The sequence below is a fragment of the Pomacea canaliculata genome, linkage group LG3, assembly GCF_003073045.1.
Source record: "Pomacea canaliculata isolate SZHN2017 linkage group LG3, ASM307304v1, whole genome shotgun sequence".
NCBI classification, from domain to species: domain Eukaryota; kingdom Metazoa; phylum Mollusca; class Gastropoda; order Architaenioglossa; family Ampullariidae; genus Pomacea; species Pomacea canaliculata.
In genome coordinates this window covers 22,226,927-22,242,319 of record NC_037592.1, presented here as the reverse complement: position 1 = coordinate 22,242,319, position 15,393 = coordinate 22,226,927, and the positions used below count along the sequence as shown (strand labels likewise).

The 15,393-nt window shown below is 36.3% G+C and overlaps 1 protein-coding gene across 4 annotated transcripts; it reads left to right on the top strand.

The window, feature by feature from the left end:
- Positions 1 to 99: 99 nt before the first annotated feature.
- Positions 100 to 15,049, top strand: LOC112559114 (probable protein S-acyltransferase 23). 4 transcript variants are annotated; one of them, XM_025230081.1, is made up of 12 exons: positions 100 to 360; positions 708 to 921; positions 1,582 to 1,723; positions 2,587 to 2,851; positions 3,527 to 3,660; positions 4,027 to 4,169; positions 4,438 to 4,534; positions 4,920 to 5,072; positions 5,227 to 5,399; positions 7,875 to 7,923; positions 8,803 to 8,968; positions 10,814 to 10,982. In XM_025230081.1, exons 2-12 carry the CDS (start codon positions 779 to 781, stop codon positions 10,846 to 10,848), a joined length of 1,500 nt encoding a protein of 499 aa, XP_025085866.1. In that variant the 5' UTR covers positions 100 to 360; positions 708 to 778; the 3' UTR covers positions 10,849 to 10,982. The 4 variants fall into 4 exon arrangements, with proteins under 4 accessions (XP_025085866.1, XP_025085864.1, XP_025085865.1 ...); XM_025230079.1 differs by lacking the exons at positions 7,875 to 7,923; positions 8,803 to 8,968 and adding an exon at positions 10,054 to 10,225 and having other exon boundaries at positions 10,814 to 15,049; XM_025230080.1 differs by lacking the exon at positions 7,875 to 7,923 and having other exon boundaries at positions 10,814 to 15,049.
- The last annotated feature ends 344 nt before the right edge of the window (positions 15,050 to 15,393 follow it).

Below are 15,393 nucleotides of genomic sequence, written 5' to 3'. Positions count from 1 at the left end.
AATTGGTCTGCTCTGTCTCGGCGAGCCGTAACATAGAATGTGACTAAACCGGAAGCTTTCTTGTCTCATGCCTCATTTAGTTCGTGAAAAGGTTTTAACCCCCAACGTGCGAAAAAAAGTTGCGCACCGTCAATCTGTCCTGATAGTCGAAACAGTCACTGAGCTAAAAATAAAAAAGTATGTAAAATATAAAACACAAGAACTGGTGGACTGTGAGGAAATTACTTGGCTATATCGTGTGGTGTTTTTTATGTTTCATATAATAGTTTTCACACACCGAAGTTTCCAGTTCTGATTTGGAATGCCTCCCTCATCCTCAACAGCAGTACAACAGTGATGATTGCGTTCGGAGAAATTGAAGTAACAACTGTTTATTAAAATTTTATATCTTAAATTATTGACACTATTTTTGCCCAGAGAAGTAATAATTGTGTCTTTATAAGTTCCGTTAGTATTAAATACATCTCTATACACTTTATTATGTACAATTGTACACGATTCGAGTTAATGTTAAGATAAGTAAGAAGATATATTTCTTCAATAACTGAAAAGACCGTCTACATATTGCACACGACTTCTTGGGTTCATTTCATAGTTTCGGATTTATTATTTTTAAATAAAAAATATTAGTCATGTTTGTAAAATATTAATAACATTTAAGTTTAAACCCATAATATTTCATTTATAACGTAATTTTTCTTTTTCAGTTATTCGAAAATTCCCGAAGTGAGCTGCATCTTGAGTGGCATATAACTCTGACCTAAAAATCGTGTCAGGGATGGCATCCACGATCACTCCTTTTCAGTCACAGCCTGTAGCCAAACTTGCAAGTCAGATTAATGTACCCCCTGGTGAATTAGCACCAGGAGATGAAAAGGGCAGTGGTGTCAAAATTCCAGTTTTTGAAGCGATCAAATCGGGGTAAGTGTCAAGAAATTGTCAGCAAGTCAATCTGTAATCAAAAAGTTCTCTCCATAGCAATGTGTTGTTGTTAAACTAGTGTTGTTTTAATCGTGACATATTCCAGCACCAAAAGAAAAAATGTAAAGAATACATTAAAAATCATCTTTACAGACTTATCTGTGTCTAAATAGTATTTGTGTAAAGTTCATTGTCAGCGGTATCCAAGAGTTTGGTTTTTTTTGAACGACAGTCACTACTTGAATGTGTACTTGTTATACTTGCTGCGGTAACCTAGGAGTGGAATGTGTATACCGTGACTGTCACAGTTTACGTGGCTCCTGTTACGCAGTCTGTTTCATAAAATTTTCCGAGACACTTTTTCTTGTGTGGATAGTTCTGTCTCCAAGGCAGTGAGTGAGAAACAAATCAGCATCTCTAAGATGGGGACGACATGGGCATCAGCTTCATTTTCATATTTTCTAAGGAATGGTGTAATTTCAAAAAGAAATAGCATGTTGTAGGCAATTTTCCAAGAAACAGTCACAAGAGCTCAACCAGATGAGAGTAATAGAATCTTCCAACAAACTGTATATTAATTTTAAAAATGTGTATGTACATATGTATGCACATGTGTGTGTATGTGTGTGCGTGTGTGGACACATGTGCGCTTGGATGCAGAATGCTTATTCCTGTTCAGACTATAGTCGAACAGCAAGGTGTTGGCGTTTTATCCCAGCGTGATGACAAGGGTCATACTCCAGCCCATTGGGCATGCCTTGGAGGTCATACATCCATATTACGCTTTATTATTGAGAACAAAGTAAGTTCTTTATACCTGTTTATGGGTAAACATCTGCATTATGGTAAAATATCTCTCTCTATATATATGAATAGTTCAAAATAATTTTCATTACACTTGACATGTTCAGTGCATTTTTTTATTTGGCTTGTTTTGATTATTAAGCTTAGTTGCTAATGCTTATTAAATATGATTTATTATTATTAAGTGTTATTGTATGACATCATTGAGTATATCCTATACAAATATTGATTTGTGGGTCAACAAATTATGATAAAGAGACTGTATCAAAACTCAATTTAATTTTCTGGTGAATTTATTGATGGATGATGATGTAGTCAAATTAATTATGGGCTGTGATAGAATTAACTATGGGCAGCGGTCAAATCAAATAGACTCATTTTGTATTAATATTTTGTAATGCAAGATTGTGCATAATAATAAATGTGATTTATCTAGTGCATAATCATGCTTATGAAAGAGCATGCTCTTAGCGCTTAAGGCAAGTAGGAGACATGGACAGAATACAAAGGATAGAAGGAGAAACAACCATGCCGACAATTAATAAAAGACAAATGTAGAACATACATGGAGGAATCAGAGAAGAAACAATAAGGATGGAAAATATCATAAATCTGCAGAGAAAGACGAGCAAGCAGACAAGTCAATTGACTGTGATCACAACGATTGACAGCTATGTTGTATGGTGTAAAAAGTAATGCTCATGGAACAGATGTGTTTAGTGCACATTCAAAGAATTACGTAATAGTATAAACAATATGTAACATTTTTTTTTGACTTAACTAATTGAACTTCATGTTATCACTTCAGACTGCATAAGAATAATGTATATTATCAGTGTTATATTTATTTTATTTAAATAGGGACCTATCGATGAACCAAGTGCAAATGATCTTGGAGCCAGGCCAATCCACTGGGCGTGTGTCAATGGTCACATAGCAGTGGTGGACATCTTGGTTCAGGCAGGTGTATCACTAGATGCAGCAGATAACAAAGGCTGTACACCTTTAATAGTTGCCTGTCAGTATGGGCAGACAATGCTGGCTGGTTATCTCATGGGAAAAGGGGCACGATTGCAGCTTACAGACAAAGATGGAGACAACGCACTCCACTGGGCAGCTTTTAAAGGTAGTGATCCATGAACTTTTTGAAGGTAGCAGATTTTTAACCTTTTTTAAGGGCAGCACATTTTTTTGTTTTAAGTCAGGGGTTTACTTCCACATTTTGAATCTCTTTTTAATGGTCAAAACAAGAGATTACACCCATCCTTGTAGAATGGAAAATGTTTGGCAGCAAGTCCACTTTCTCAAAATAATTTTCTTGTTCTGTGTACTACTTATAGGCAAGCTTTTTTCCCCATTTGAAATTATATCTGATGCATGAAGGGGTCGCCTAGTAAGTGCAATAACAATGATTCACCAGGATGATGAGGATCATGTCATGATTTTAAACTTTCATTGCTGCCTGTAATTGCCTTTCGGTTGTAGCATTCATTTTATAGGACTGCTCATCAAGGTTTCCAGAATTAACTCTTGTGATTATTTATAATGCACTGTATTTTTTTTTAAAGATGTATCTGCATTATAAATGTGTCTGATATTTTTGATTGATTAGTTAGTTTGGAGGAATGGTAAATTTTCGTATTTGCTTTCTATGCTGCTCTTAAAAAACTAACATGGATTAAAGAAATGCTGATATTAGCTTCAAAGTGCTAAACTGAAAATGGGGCTTAGGAGAGGAGGATGAGAGACACTCAGTTTGATGAACATGTTAATTGGTTTGTACATGGATCTGTGATGGTAGGCTACTCAGAGCTGATGCGACTGCTCATATATTCGGGCTTCAACCCTCGGCAGAAAGATAACTATTTGCAGACACCACTTCATCTGGCATGTATCAATGGCAATCTCACTGCTGTTCGTGAGCTGTGTGAACAGGTTGGTTGTGTGTACTTTCTGTCTAGCATTAGCAATCATTGGCAGATTGATACACAGTTAACTGAGTGAGCTACTTGCAGTCCTTAATTTGCTCATTTTCTAAATGTTGGAGATCTGCAGATATTTTTAAATGGTAACATAGTTATTGGACTCTTTTTATGCTTAGTTTATGTAGAAGTTACTTACACGCTATAGTATTCCATTTTAAAGTTTGTGTTTAGTGATTTAGCTTTGTAAGATTACCATAGTGATGTATTGGTACACGTTACAAAATATCAGATCACATTATGCACCAAAAGGCTATGAGTTTAAAGGGGTTAAATTATTTACTTAATTTTTATTCAGCTCAAATTATTCCTTTTGCAGGATGGTGTGGAGATTGATTTGCAAGACAAGAATGGTAAAACGCCTCTTATGCTGGCTGTGGGCCGTAAACATGACAACATTGTAGCATACCTTAAAAAAGAAGCAAAATTTAGGAACAGTATATTACCTCGGATAGATTTTTGGTAAGTTTTCTCTAAAACATATCAGAGCAATTTAAAATTTTATTTTATTTATATTCTTAGAAGGTTGTTTTTTTTGTTGTCCAGAACATGAAAGATATTCATGGATCTACTTGTATTCATTCCCTTTTGAAACAGTGAGTCTGAAACTGTCTAGCCAAAAATCAGCAAGTGCAGAAATGTCAACAAAGAGCTGGAATAGTTGATAAGAGTCTACAGTTGCTGTTAAAGGATAATTTTCATCAAAAATATATTTATCCTTGTGTCGTAGGTCAATTGTGTTTGGTCCTCCAGGAAACACTAAAGGACCACTGCTCTTCTTTGTATTTGCGACTTTGTTTTGGGGTTACCCTATGTATATCCTCAAGGTATGTTTGTATTTTTTTCTGCATCATTGTCACAGGTGGGAATGTGTAAATGTTAGTACTTAATTATTAGGTCCTAAACACGGCAGATGGATAAAGCATAAAATAAATCACATTGTTTCTCAATCAGTCACTTATTTGTGTCATCAGAAGCACATTATCCAATACTAAAACTCAGGTTAAATTATTGGTTTCATGTTATGTTATTTTCTATTTAAAACAAAGTTCAGCAGTGAAAAGATAATCTGATGACAATAACATATTGTCTTTATGTCATGATGATTAATTGAAATAAGTGAGTGCATGTATGTGAATATTAGTAAGAGGAACAAGATGAAAAGGTGGGGGAGAGAGAAACTTGTTCAGCCTTAAGTAATTTTTGTTCCAGTGTCTCCCATTGACCTACTACGAGTTTCAACCATTGCACATAATATTTTTTGTGGTGAACATTTTCATGTGGATTTCCTTGTATCATGCCAACACTACAGACCCGGGTTTCCTGCCTCGCAACATTCCTGAGTATGACCAAGCTATAAGACAGGTGGGGCGAATAAATGTACAGATAACAGCTTATGAAAAAGAATACACACTAATATGCATCCAGCAGATTACATGTCTCAAAAACAAGTAAAGAAGACAAAATGATACAATTCTCCTAAAAGTCAAAAGCTGATTGTATGTTGATAATTTTATAGGTTGCACATTTTGATGAGTGGAAGCAAGGTAACAACCCCCTAGCCAGGCTTTGTCATACATGCCGAACTATAAAACCACTCCGGGCCAAGCACTGCCGTTTCTGCAATCGATGTGTTCAAGAATTTGATCATCACTGTCCATATATTTATAACTGTGTTGGCTACCACAACAGGTGAGTGCAGTGTTAGAAATTTTCCCATGATGTAAAAGTTTTTGAGTCTGTCAGCATGCTTAACAGTTGTTTGACATAATTAAAATGAAGAGGAGAGTGTTAAAATTTATTTAGTTTAATTATACAAAGTCTTAAGGACTAGTATTTCACCTTTAAAGCCTCATGAGTTAAGTTTATGAGACTTGTAAAGCACACCAATCCCACAAAGATCGTTCAAGGCATGAGGGAGTAATGGAAGGTCATTTGAAAAAGTGAGTCTTTTGTAGCTGTTTGAAATCACAAAAGCAGCCTGGAGGAATGACAAGGGGAGAGTGTTCCAGAGGGAGAGGGACCAACATATGCAAAGGCTTGTAGGTCAGCAGACTGTATTGTTATCAGGCAGGAAAAATGGTTATCAGGAACACAAGAGACATAAAGACAATACAGTCTGTAAGTGATACAGTCAGTAATAGGCAGCCAGTGAAGTAAGAAAAGCAGCAGGTGACTTCCTCAGTTCTATGCACCTGAAGCACTAGATGGGCGGCAGCATTTGGAATGAAAGAGCGTGGAGATAACAAAAAGAGAGTTGCAGTAATTCAGGGAAGAGCAAGGAGGCAACAGGATGGACAGTGACAGATACTCAGATAGTAACGGATAATGGAACAGCAGCATAGATGAGGGAAAATCCACAAGTTCTTACTAAAGAGATGCAAATGGGTAGTCCAGAATGACACCAAGACTTTCAGGTGGACAATAAGAGGATCATGATGCCAGACAGTCAGCAACTAGAAGAAGAGACAGTGGAAAGGGGCTGTATAGTGCCAATGATCCCTGCTTCCGTCTTGTCAGGGTTCAGTTTGAGTTTCGGCAGTGACTGATGGAGGAAAGAAACATACTTTAACAAAGATGATAGTTAAAGTATGTTGGAATTTATTTTGATTAGTTTTATTTTACAAAGACTTCTTGAGAGTAGTGTTTTAGCTATTAATCGTTTGTATTTGAACCTGGGAGGGTTTGATATGCCATTCCTATCCCCAGAAATATATGGCTTGAAATTCATGTCTGCTACCCAGTATTTATGTTAAAATCCTACATGTGTCTCATTTAGAAATTCATATCTTTTATAATCATTTCCCTCAAAAAAAAAAGCACATTGATATTTTTTTCTATCACCCTAATATTTTGCAGGTAAAATTTTTACTTTTTACTAGCCAGATGCAGATCTGTGCTCAGAAATCTAAACTGCTGCTTCACATTGACAAAGTGAGAGTTTGATATCTTGAATCAAGTCCACATGAAGCAGCAGTTTAGATTTCCTGAGCACAGTTTCCAGTTCCTCCATATCAGTCACTAGCTGAGCTTCTGATACTACTATACCCACGTCTATGCAAGGAACAACTTGTTTGATTGCAAGGTCTCTTTCACTGTTCTTTCTAGTTTTCCCCATTATTCAGGAACTGATAGTTTCTCAGCAGAATGGATGAAGGAAAAGCCTAACAGGGAAACTTCACATCTTTAAATTTGCATCATAAGCCACCAGACTGGTGTATGTATACTGAGCACTGATGTTGTCAGAAGAAAGCAATCTTTATTGTCAAGGTATTTTCTTAATTAAACTTCAGTGGGTGCTGAAAGAACTGAAATACCAAGGACTGGGGTAATCTGTCTGCCCTCCTTGATCTTGTATTACAGAAAAGTGGCTTTCTGTGCAGTCATGGTACAATCTGATCATATGGGAGAACTTAATCTTATATTTTTTCACATATTTCTTTCCCAAGTTGTTTGCATGTTTGAAAAACCTGACAAATATGCTTTTGTGTGCATTTTGGAACCATTTTAATGTTGCTCTTGGCCCCTACCCCACACACACAAACAAATCTTTCAGTCATTTCCATGAAATATTGTTTCTATTTATGAACCCGTGTTCATGAAGTTTTAAAGTATTTTGGAAAAGAAAACAAGGTCCCTTAATCTGATGGTTTTGACAATTTGGCGCAGCATGCCTTAAACCACAGCCTGGCATTCGCATGGTTGGTAAAGGAGGGGGTGGCCACACTGGAATGTGGAGCAGCCTAGTTTTACTTTACCTCTTCAATGTCCCCTCTTCTTGAATCTCTTTGGTCAAACACTTAGTGTAAAGGTTACATGCATGCAAAATTCTTTGGAAAGGTGGACAAGCATCTTTAATTTTGGTTCAAGTTGCATGCTTATAAGTAATGTGCACAGAAATAATGACGATGATGGCAATGATGATGATAATTAAATGCTTGCATAGGACAGTGTGTGCAGTACATAGCATAAATTCCGCTCTACAATTTTAACTCTCATTTAGAGTGTTTATGAAGTTCAGAAAACTTGCATTTGTATGTTGTGAAGAAATTTTCTTTTATTTGGAAGCTTGTTATAAAAATATAGAAATGTGTTAGGTGTTTGATGAAGTTTATGCATATTTATTTACACAAAACGCTGCATATAAAAGAAAATGTTTGTTTGAAGAAATTCTTTGGAATCGCCGAAAAGTTTCATCAAGAAGGATAATAAAGTGGTGATTTTTATGTTAAACATTAACAAATATTATAAGCCTTTTCACCAGTTTTACACATTTTGCATGCAAGCTTGCAACATTTATCTGGGAGCATGCTTGGTGTTATATTATCCAGTCAATCCAGTTTTGTTCTCAAGGGCATGTGGTTACATGAGATGAATTTTAACATAAATCATAAAGTTCTGTTTTTTTCCCTTTTACGGTGTTTGTTTTTGTGTGTATATATCTACTTATTCAAGTGCAAAGGTTTTAGTACAAAACCAGCTTTGTAAAGCTTAACATATGCCTGCTTTTGTACAAACAGTAGACCTTGTGATTCATGAAGTGTTAGCATGTCCATGCGCATGGTCTGGTCTTTGTTCCATTCTACTTTTTTGGCCTCTCTACTTGTCAGTCTTCACCTCTAAGTGTAGGTGCTCTATGTAGCTCTCTTATATGAAATATATGAGATTTGCTTTCATGTGGCTCCTCTTTTGACCCCTCTGAAAATGCTGTTTTGTAGTTGCTATATAGAAGTATTGCTTTTTGGCAGAATTTGTTGCACTTTGTTTTATGACTAGCTTTTATGTTTTATGACTGAATTTGTTTTAATGCAAAAACTGTGGATTACAAATTTCTTCTAACAAGAGCTAATCCAGTAAAAATGGCAGATATGTATGTAAGCATGACAGACAATTGCATTTTAATGCTTGTAGTGTACTGCGCTTTATTACTGTAAAACTTTCTGCTTGAGATTCTACTAAAATAATCTTTTGCATGAGAATCAGAACAAAATGCAAATTAACAGCTTCAAAGAGATGCAGGAGAGCAGTGGAGATTCACCCTGAGGATTCAGAAACTTGTTAACAATCAGCATGGTAATTTTTTCTTTCTCTTTAGGATTTGGTTCCTTGCACTTCTAAGCTGTTGCTTGATTTTGGCCTGCATCTCGGATTTCCTCATGTTTCACATTGTGTTCAACATCCAATGGGACTGGTTCATCTGCCTGACAGGCCTTCCAGCCATGTTCTTCTCCATCATGGTCGTTGTTGTCTGGTGGATGACGGTAAGTGCTATATCCGGCTTTATCTCTGCCTCCTTTGTTTTTTCCCCCTTCCCATTCTGTCATGATCTTGAAATCCATTTGACTGGTTCATGGGTTCTTGGTCACAAAGACCTAAAAGACAATCTTTTTGTCAGTTTCATGGCTAGCTGAAGCCAAACTTTAGATGCAACAGAAGTCTGAATGCTGGTTTGTTTCTTGATAATAGACCCAGAGGAGAAAAGGTTTATCTTTATTCTTTTTCACTATTTCTTATGGGGTTGTTAAGTGGGGTCACGAGAGATGCAACTGACAGGGCTGTATGTTATGGTTTGTCCTCTGCTAGGCACAAGAAGGTTGGGATATCTAGATTTGTCATCATCTGAATTTTTTGGACCAGCTTTTGCATTGCCTGATCCAAGATAGTAAGACTTGTGATTTGTCATCTGCCAAATCATGACATCTTACACCTTTTAAGGTGCCAACGGGTGGATTTAGGGGACAAACTAGGGTGTGTGCTTTGCTACATATATAGTTTTTAGTCTTGTACTCTATTCATAAAATGTTCAAGAGTTCCAGAAGTAAAGAACTTCATATCAAAGGTTTCACCATTTTTCTTGAGGTCAGCTGTCAGAATCCACCTTTTGGATTTAAAAGGACTTTGCATTTGTTAGCATTGTAACATTGATATTGCTGCTTCTCCAGATTCTTTTGAGAGCCGTTCCTTCTGCTGTTTGAGTTTGGTCCTGATCTCTATTTATTGCTGATCTGGCATCCTTTATGAGGGCTTATTCAAGATATTTGAATTTCCATTCATGAGTGAATTTCACTAACATAATTTAACTAATAAAGTAACTATTAGAGACAGACAGTGTAATAGCTTTTTACCCTTCATGTTTTGGGTTTAGAAAAAAAGAAAACGTACACAGTATTAAATTGAATTAATCCAAATATGACTACAGCATCACAGAAGACTAAAGCTATTTCAGAGAAATTCTGTCACCTATCATCCCCAGAATTTTTGCAAGCTTTCATGCCCCATCATGAAAGGACCAATTGCAGCTTATAACAATGTAAGCAGCATGCATGTTGCTAAAACCATTTTGCAGGATATCCTTCTTCACATTTGCTCTGATGGTTACCCTTAATGGAATAATAAGCCTCTGGTTTGGAATCTACATCTGGTCATTGGAAGATTGGTCATGGCGACCAGATTACTTCTTGGGCCTGGCACTGGTTTTGTTCTATGAGGCTGTGGCTTTATTCATTTTTTCCACTGTGGTAAGCACATTTTTTTAGAAGGCAATGGGCAACATAATGATCATCTTTTTCTTCAAGTGGAAAGCAGAAGTAGCATAACCAAACAACAGATAAGTAATTAAATCATGTTCTTAGAAGTAATGACTGGCAGAACTGCAATTGGGTACTTAGTGGTTAGAGGTAGATGATGTCGAGATGTGACACAAGCAAAGACAGGGAAAGGGACATTTGAGATGCAGCCTACAACAAACAAATCACAGATAACAGAAAACGATACTGCAGAAATTACAATCATTCTTTTGTGCAGCGTTTTTTTTTCTTTCTTTTTAGTATGCGCTTTGAGCCTGCCTATAATTAGTGGGAAAAAAGTGGTATACAAATTCAGCATATTATTATCAGTTAAGATAGACTATCTCAGGTAAATTAAAAAACTGACAGCAGTATAAACTGCAGAAGGACTACTTCAGGGCCATGGTCAAAAGGGAGTGGACCTGCTAGACAGGGAAAGAGAATTTTGATTTAGGTAGAGCGTCAGGAAAAGATTTTTCTCATCTCAGCAGTGATGCTGAGAAATTTGAAATTATTATGTTTGTTATTTCTTTATGACAGGTCGTGCATGCTTCTTACAACGTGACAACCAATGAACGCATCAACCATAAGCGCTATGACTATTTGAAAGATGGAAAAGGCCGTTTTTACAATCCTTTCAACAAGGGGATCAAGCACAACTTGCTTGAGTTTTTACATTTGCGTCGGCCACCTAGAGAAGATGAAATTGAATTCTTGGGCATCAGCATTGTATGACAGTTTGTGAGGGCATTAATAAGCGTGACTGAGAAAGTGTAAAGTGTGGCCGCACTCGTTTGTGTGTTTACTTGTGTACACAATGCTCATTGAAGAGAGTGACAGGCATGATAGAGTTTACTGAGGCTTACAGTAAATGTAATCAAGTGTACCAAATGATGAGTTTTCAAAGACTTGATATTTTTTAGTAAAAGTGAAGAAAATTAAGCTGTGTATTTTAACTATTCTCTGCACTCTTGGTTCTGATGGCCTATTTTTGTTTTGTGATATACTTTTTTTAAAATATTTTTCGAAGACTAAAATGCTGAACTATGTGCATGTCAGAAAGAGTGTAAGCAGTGAGTGTTTACGTATGCACACATTTGTGCATCTGTAGGGGTGAGGGGCTGAATAAACAGGTAGGAGCGCAAAAGCTTCACATTTAAATAGATGAAGTATAAACTTGTTGTTTGAGGACTGTTCTGTCCTGGTGTTATTACCTTCAAAATTTTAGATCAAAATATTTACAAGATCACTTGGAGAATTTGTTTATCAACTTCCCATTTTTGTCAGACTTTTTACAAGTATATTATGCTTATATTTATTGACCAACTGTTGCATTTGTTAGCTTCATTACACAAAAATCACATCATATAATTGCTGAATCAGCTTCTAAAGTTTCCAAGGCTCAAAAATTCATGTTGGATTCTTCCCAAAGACAACACATTATTATGTTGGTTGTTACTCAAAGAGTACCCTTGTTCATTCATATTTTACAAGGTTTTTCCCTTAAAGTATCATAGCCAGACATGTTTCAAGGATCTCTTTTTCTTCTTTCTCGAAAGTTGTTTTTTTCTTTTTGCTTTGTCATGTACTGTCTCATATTTTTGTGACATTTTTAGCATATTCTTTCAGCAGAAAAATCACAGCATAATATATACATTTTCAGGACATCTAGTTTGCTGCTGGTGGCTGTTTGGACAAGTCTGTTGTCTTTTATTTATTTTAGTGACTAAACACTTTGGTTGTTCATCTTGCTACAGACAGGCCTCATTATCCACCCAGTATCACTAATCTCGTGTCATTTCATGAGTAAAGGTAGTTGTGTGCATGGAGGACACTTATCACTGGGTATCTATCTTGTAGATTGAGTGTATGCACATACCAAAAAAAAAAATGTGCCATGCATTCAAAATAAGACTTTTAGATTTGATGATGTTTTGATGCGGAATAGTAAAGTTGACTAATAATGAACTCATGCCAGCATTATCTGGGGATTGGTTTGGCTGTCATACGAATTGTGGCATTTCAAGTCATAAAGCAGCTCTCACAATATGAAAAAAATTATTGTGGTGTCTTATGTTGCAGAAAGTGCTTGCAATACATCAGATTCAATTACTGTTTGCTATTAAGTCTTCAGCACATCCATGGATGCATATATGCACACAATGCCTATAGTTTTGATCGCACATTAGCATGCAGTCCAAGGCTTTATTTAGAAAAGGTACTACAATCTGATTTTTGAATAAATGATAAGTAAAAAGAAAAGTAATAAAAAAATTGTTTTAATGATAAAAAATTTTCTTTCACAGCTCAAAGAGCTTTTAAATTATGAAGTTTTCAATATTTTTGATTAATTTTACACTCGAAACTGAATAACATTAAAAAATTGTGTAAAAATGAACTAATTCTGGTTCTACAGAAATGGTTTTGATATCAGTAATTTCATCTTGTTGAGCTTTTTTCAAATATATTCATTTCTGCAACACTTCCGACTGAAACCAAATGAAATGACAGTTTTAATCAACGACAGCAATACTATCTTAGGCAGAAAACACATACTTGCATATCACAGCATGTGAACTTTCCAACTCTTCTCAAATGTAACCGCATCAGTGCTAGAAGGAGAAACCTGCAAACATCTACATTGATTCTACTCAGTTAGATTTTAGGCATGGTGTTGATTGGTAGTGGAGCACAATCTGGTTTCTCTAGCACAGACCTGGGCAAAGGCCGGCCCACGGGCCGGATCCGGCCCGCCTCCTGTCTCTGACCAGCCCGCCCGCCAGTATATATACTATATATACAGTATTGGGTAAAACTGAGTTAACTATATTAGTCCGGCCCTCTAAAACCATCCCAATTTCTCATGCGGCCCCTTGGGAAAATTAATTGCCCACCCCTGCTCTAGCATGTTTTTTTTTTTTCGTTCCGATCCCCATGTATGAGAGTTAATTTTGGAACAAACTGGATGGTTTTGTAGTTTCAAGAATTCTACATCTAATACCAGTGTTAATCAAATGTGTTCTTTCTCTCCATAAGAAATTGCTATCCAAACTTCTCATTTCAATTTGAAAGTGTCCAGGTTTTAAAAAAAAATATTAAGCCTATTCTCTCATGGATGTTGAAACTGCCTTTTTTAGGTAATTTACTCTCACACAGAAATTAAATGTATTTTGCATCCAGCCGTAAAATAAACCCCACCATTTGACAGAAAAAAAGAACATAATTTTTTTGTTCATGCAGTGATGTTCACAAGGTAATAATAAAAATGTACAATATGTTGGAAAGAGGGATTTTTCATGAAACGACATCACTATCCCAGAAGCTTGCTCAGTTTGTATTACCTGCTTTAAACACTATTCTAAATGAATGATAATTTGAATGAATACCTAAAAGATCAGGGGAAAACATAACACATAAGTGCAAGACCAGTAGAAACAAATTTAGGCAAAGATTTGGGGTTTTAAATACAAATTATGTCTGTAGAAAATGATGTTTCCTCAAAGGCAGCGCCATGGACCAAGCAAGAGTGCATAATTATTTGCATTTTTCTACATGGGTAGGAGTTTCCTTGAAGGCCAAACTTCCAGTCTGGCACAAAAGGATGGGTTCGATCAGGGAGAGGGAGATGAGGTGATTAGTACAGAAGGAAGCAATTTTGAGCAATTGACTTTTGGGGTTGCAGGCACCATGTGAACTTCTTACCTCCCTCTGCCAGGTCAAACTATTCTTTCCTGCCAGAAGATAAAAGTTCAGTGTTTAAGCATCTAAACTGAAATTTCTCATCAAATTTTTGCTCTTGGAGGCACATAGAGATTTTATATGGATGATACTACAGTACTACTTCTAGAAAATAGTTCTGAATGTATGTACACATTTGCAAATGTGAAAGTGGACAATGAGGTGTGTATATTTATTTCTGTCAGTTGCCAATTGGTTACAGCTTTTTGGTGACTGTCGAGACAGTAAATGTAAGAGCTCACATTTTCTAAAGCATGGATGTGGAAGGCAGAGACCAACCGGTCTGCCAACAGCTTCCCTGATGAATCAGTGGAGGGTAGGTGTTATGCCAAGCCAGCAGCTATGTTATGTCACTGCAAAAGCTCTGTAACTGATGAATCAAGTACTCATTTCTACTGGACAGCTGTGTAGGCATGGGGAGTTTTCCAGTAGGGCTCAGTAGAACCAGTGGCCTACACACAGTTGAGTGAACCAGCAACCAGGGTGTGAAACCTCCCCATGATATTATGATGCATGATTTATTCTAGGTAGCATTGTCAAAAGCTTAATGTTTTCAAAGTTGCCGATTGCATTATTACATTACTCATGTAGAACAAAAAAAAAAAAGCCAAAAATAAAAGTGAACTTCTCATGTTCCTTTGTATATGTGGAATGGTGGAGCTGTTTCTTAGGCATTGTATTATTCGCAAATGTTCATTTGGAAATCTAGTGACTGCACTAACCTTGGCACTGTCAGTGGCTGCGATTGGTGAATGCTTTGTGGTGAACATGGGAGTACATTTTACTTTGGTGCATGACAATCTTTTCTCTTATTTGTTGGAGAGACTGTTAGAATGGGACACCATCTTCAATTTTTGACAGATTTATGACTCACATCTTTCTGTTAGACAAGTGACGGGCGTGAGTAGAAATGTTGTAATGTGATCTTAAATGTGAAGAATAAATGGAAGCATTTATTAAAAAAATGTTCATATGACTGCGATATTGGGCTTGCTATCATAAATTATGATGAACAAAATTAAAGGCTATTTCCAAGCATTGGAACTGATTTTTAGGTGTTGAATGCTTTAGATCTGAGGTTTTGTGCATTATGGTTTGCATGCAAGAAAAAGTGCCTGCCTTTGTAAGTCAGTAGTAGACGGGTTGATCCACTGGTCACTGCAGTGTGGTTAGTTTACACATACCATCTTGTCAAAAAAGATTTTGTTTTTTTCCTTTCGTTTTATAAAATGATCCATCTTGCATTATTTTTGTAAGTTTCATTTGTTTGCCTGCAGAAACAATGATGATATAGACTACTTGTTGTAAGTTCAGAAATGAATACAAAATGCAACTTTCAGTGCTGTTGGTTGCATAGAAAAGTTGATGATGATGCTATAACA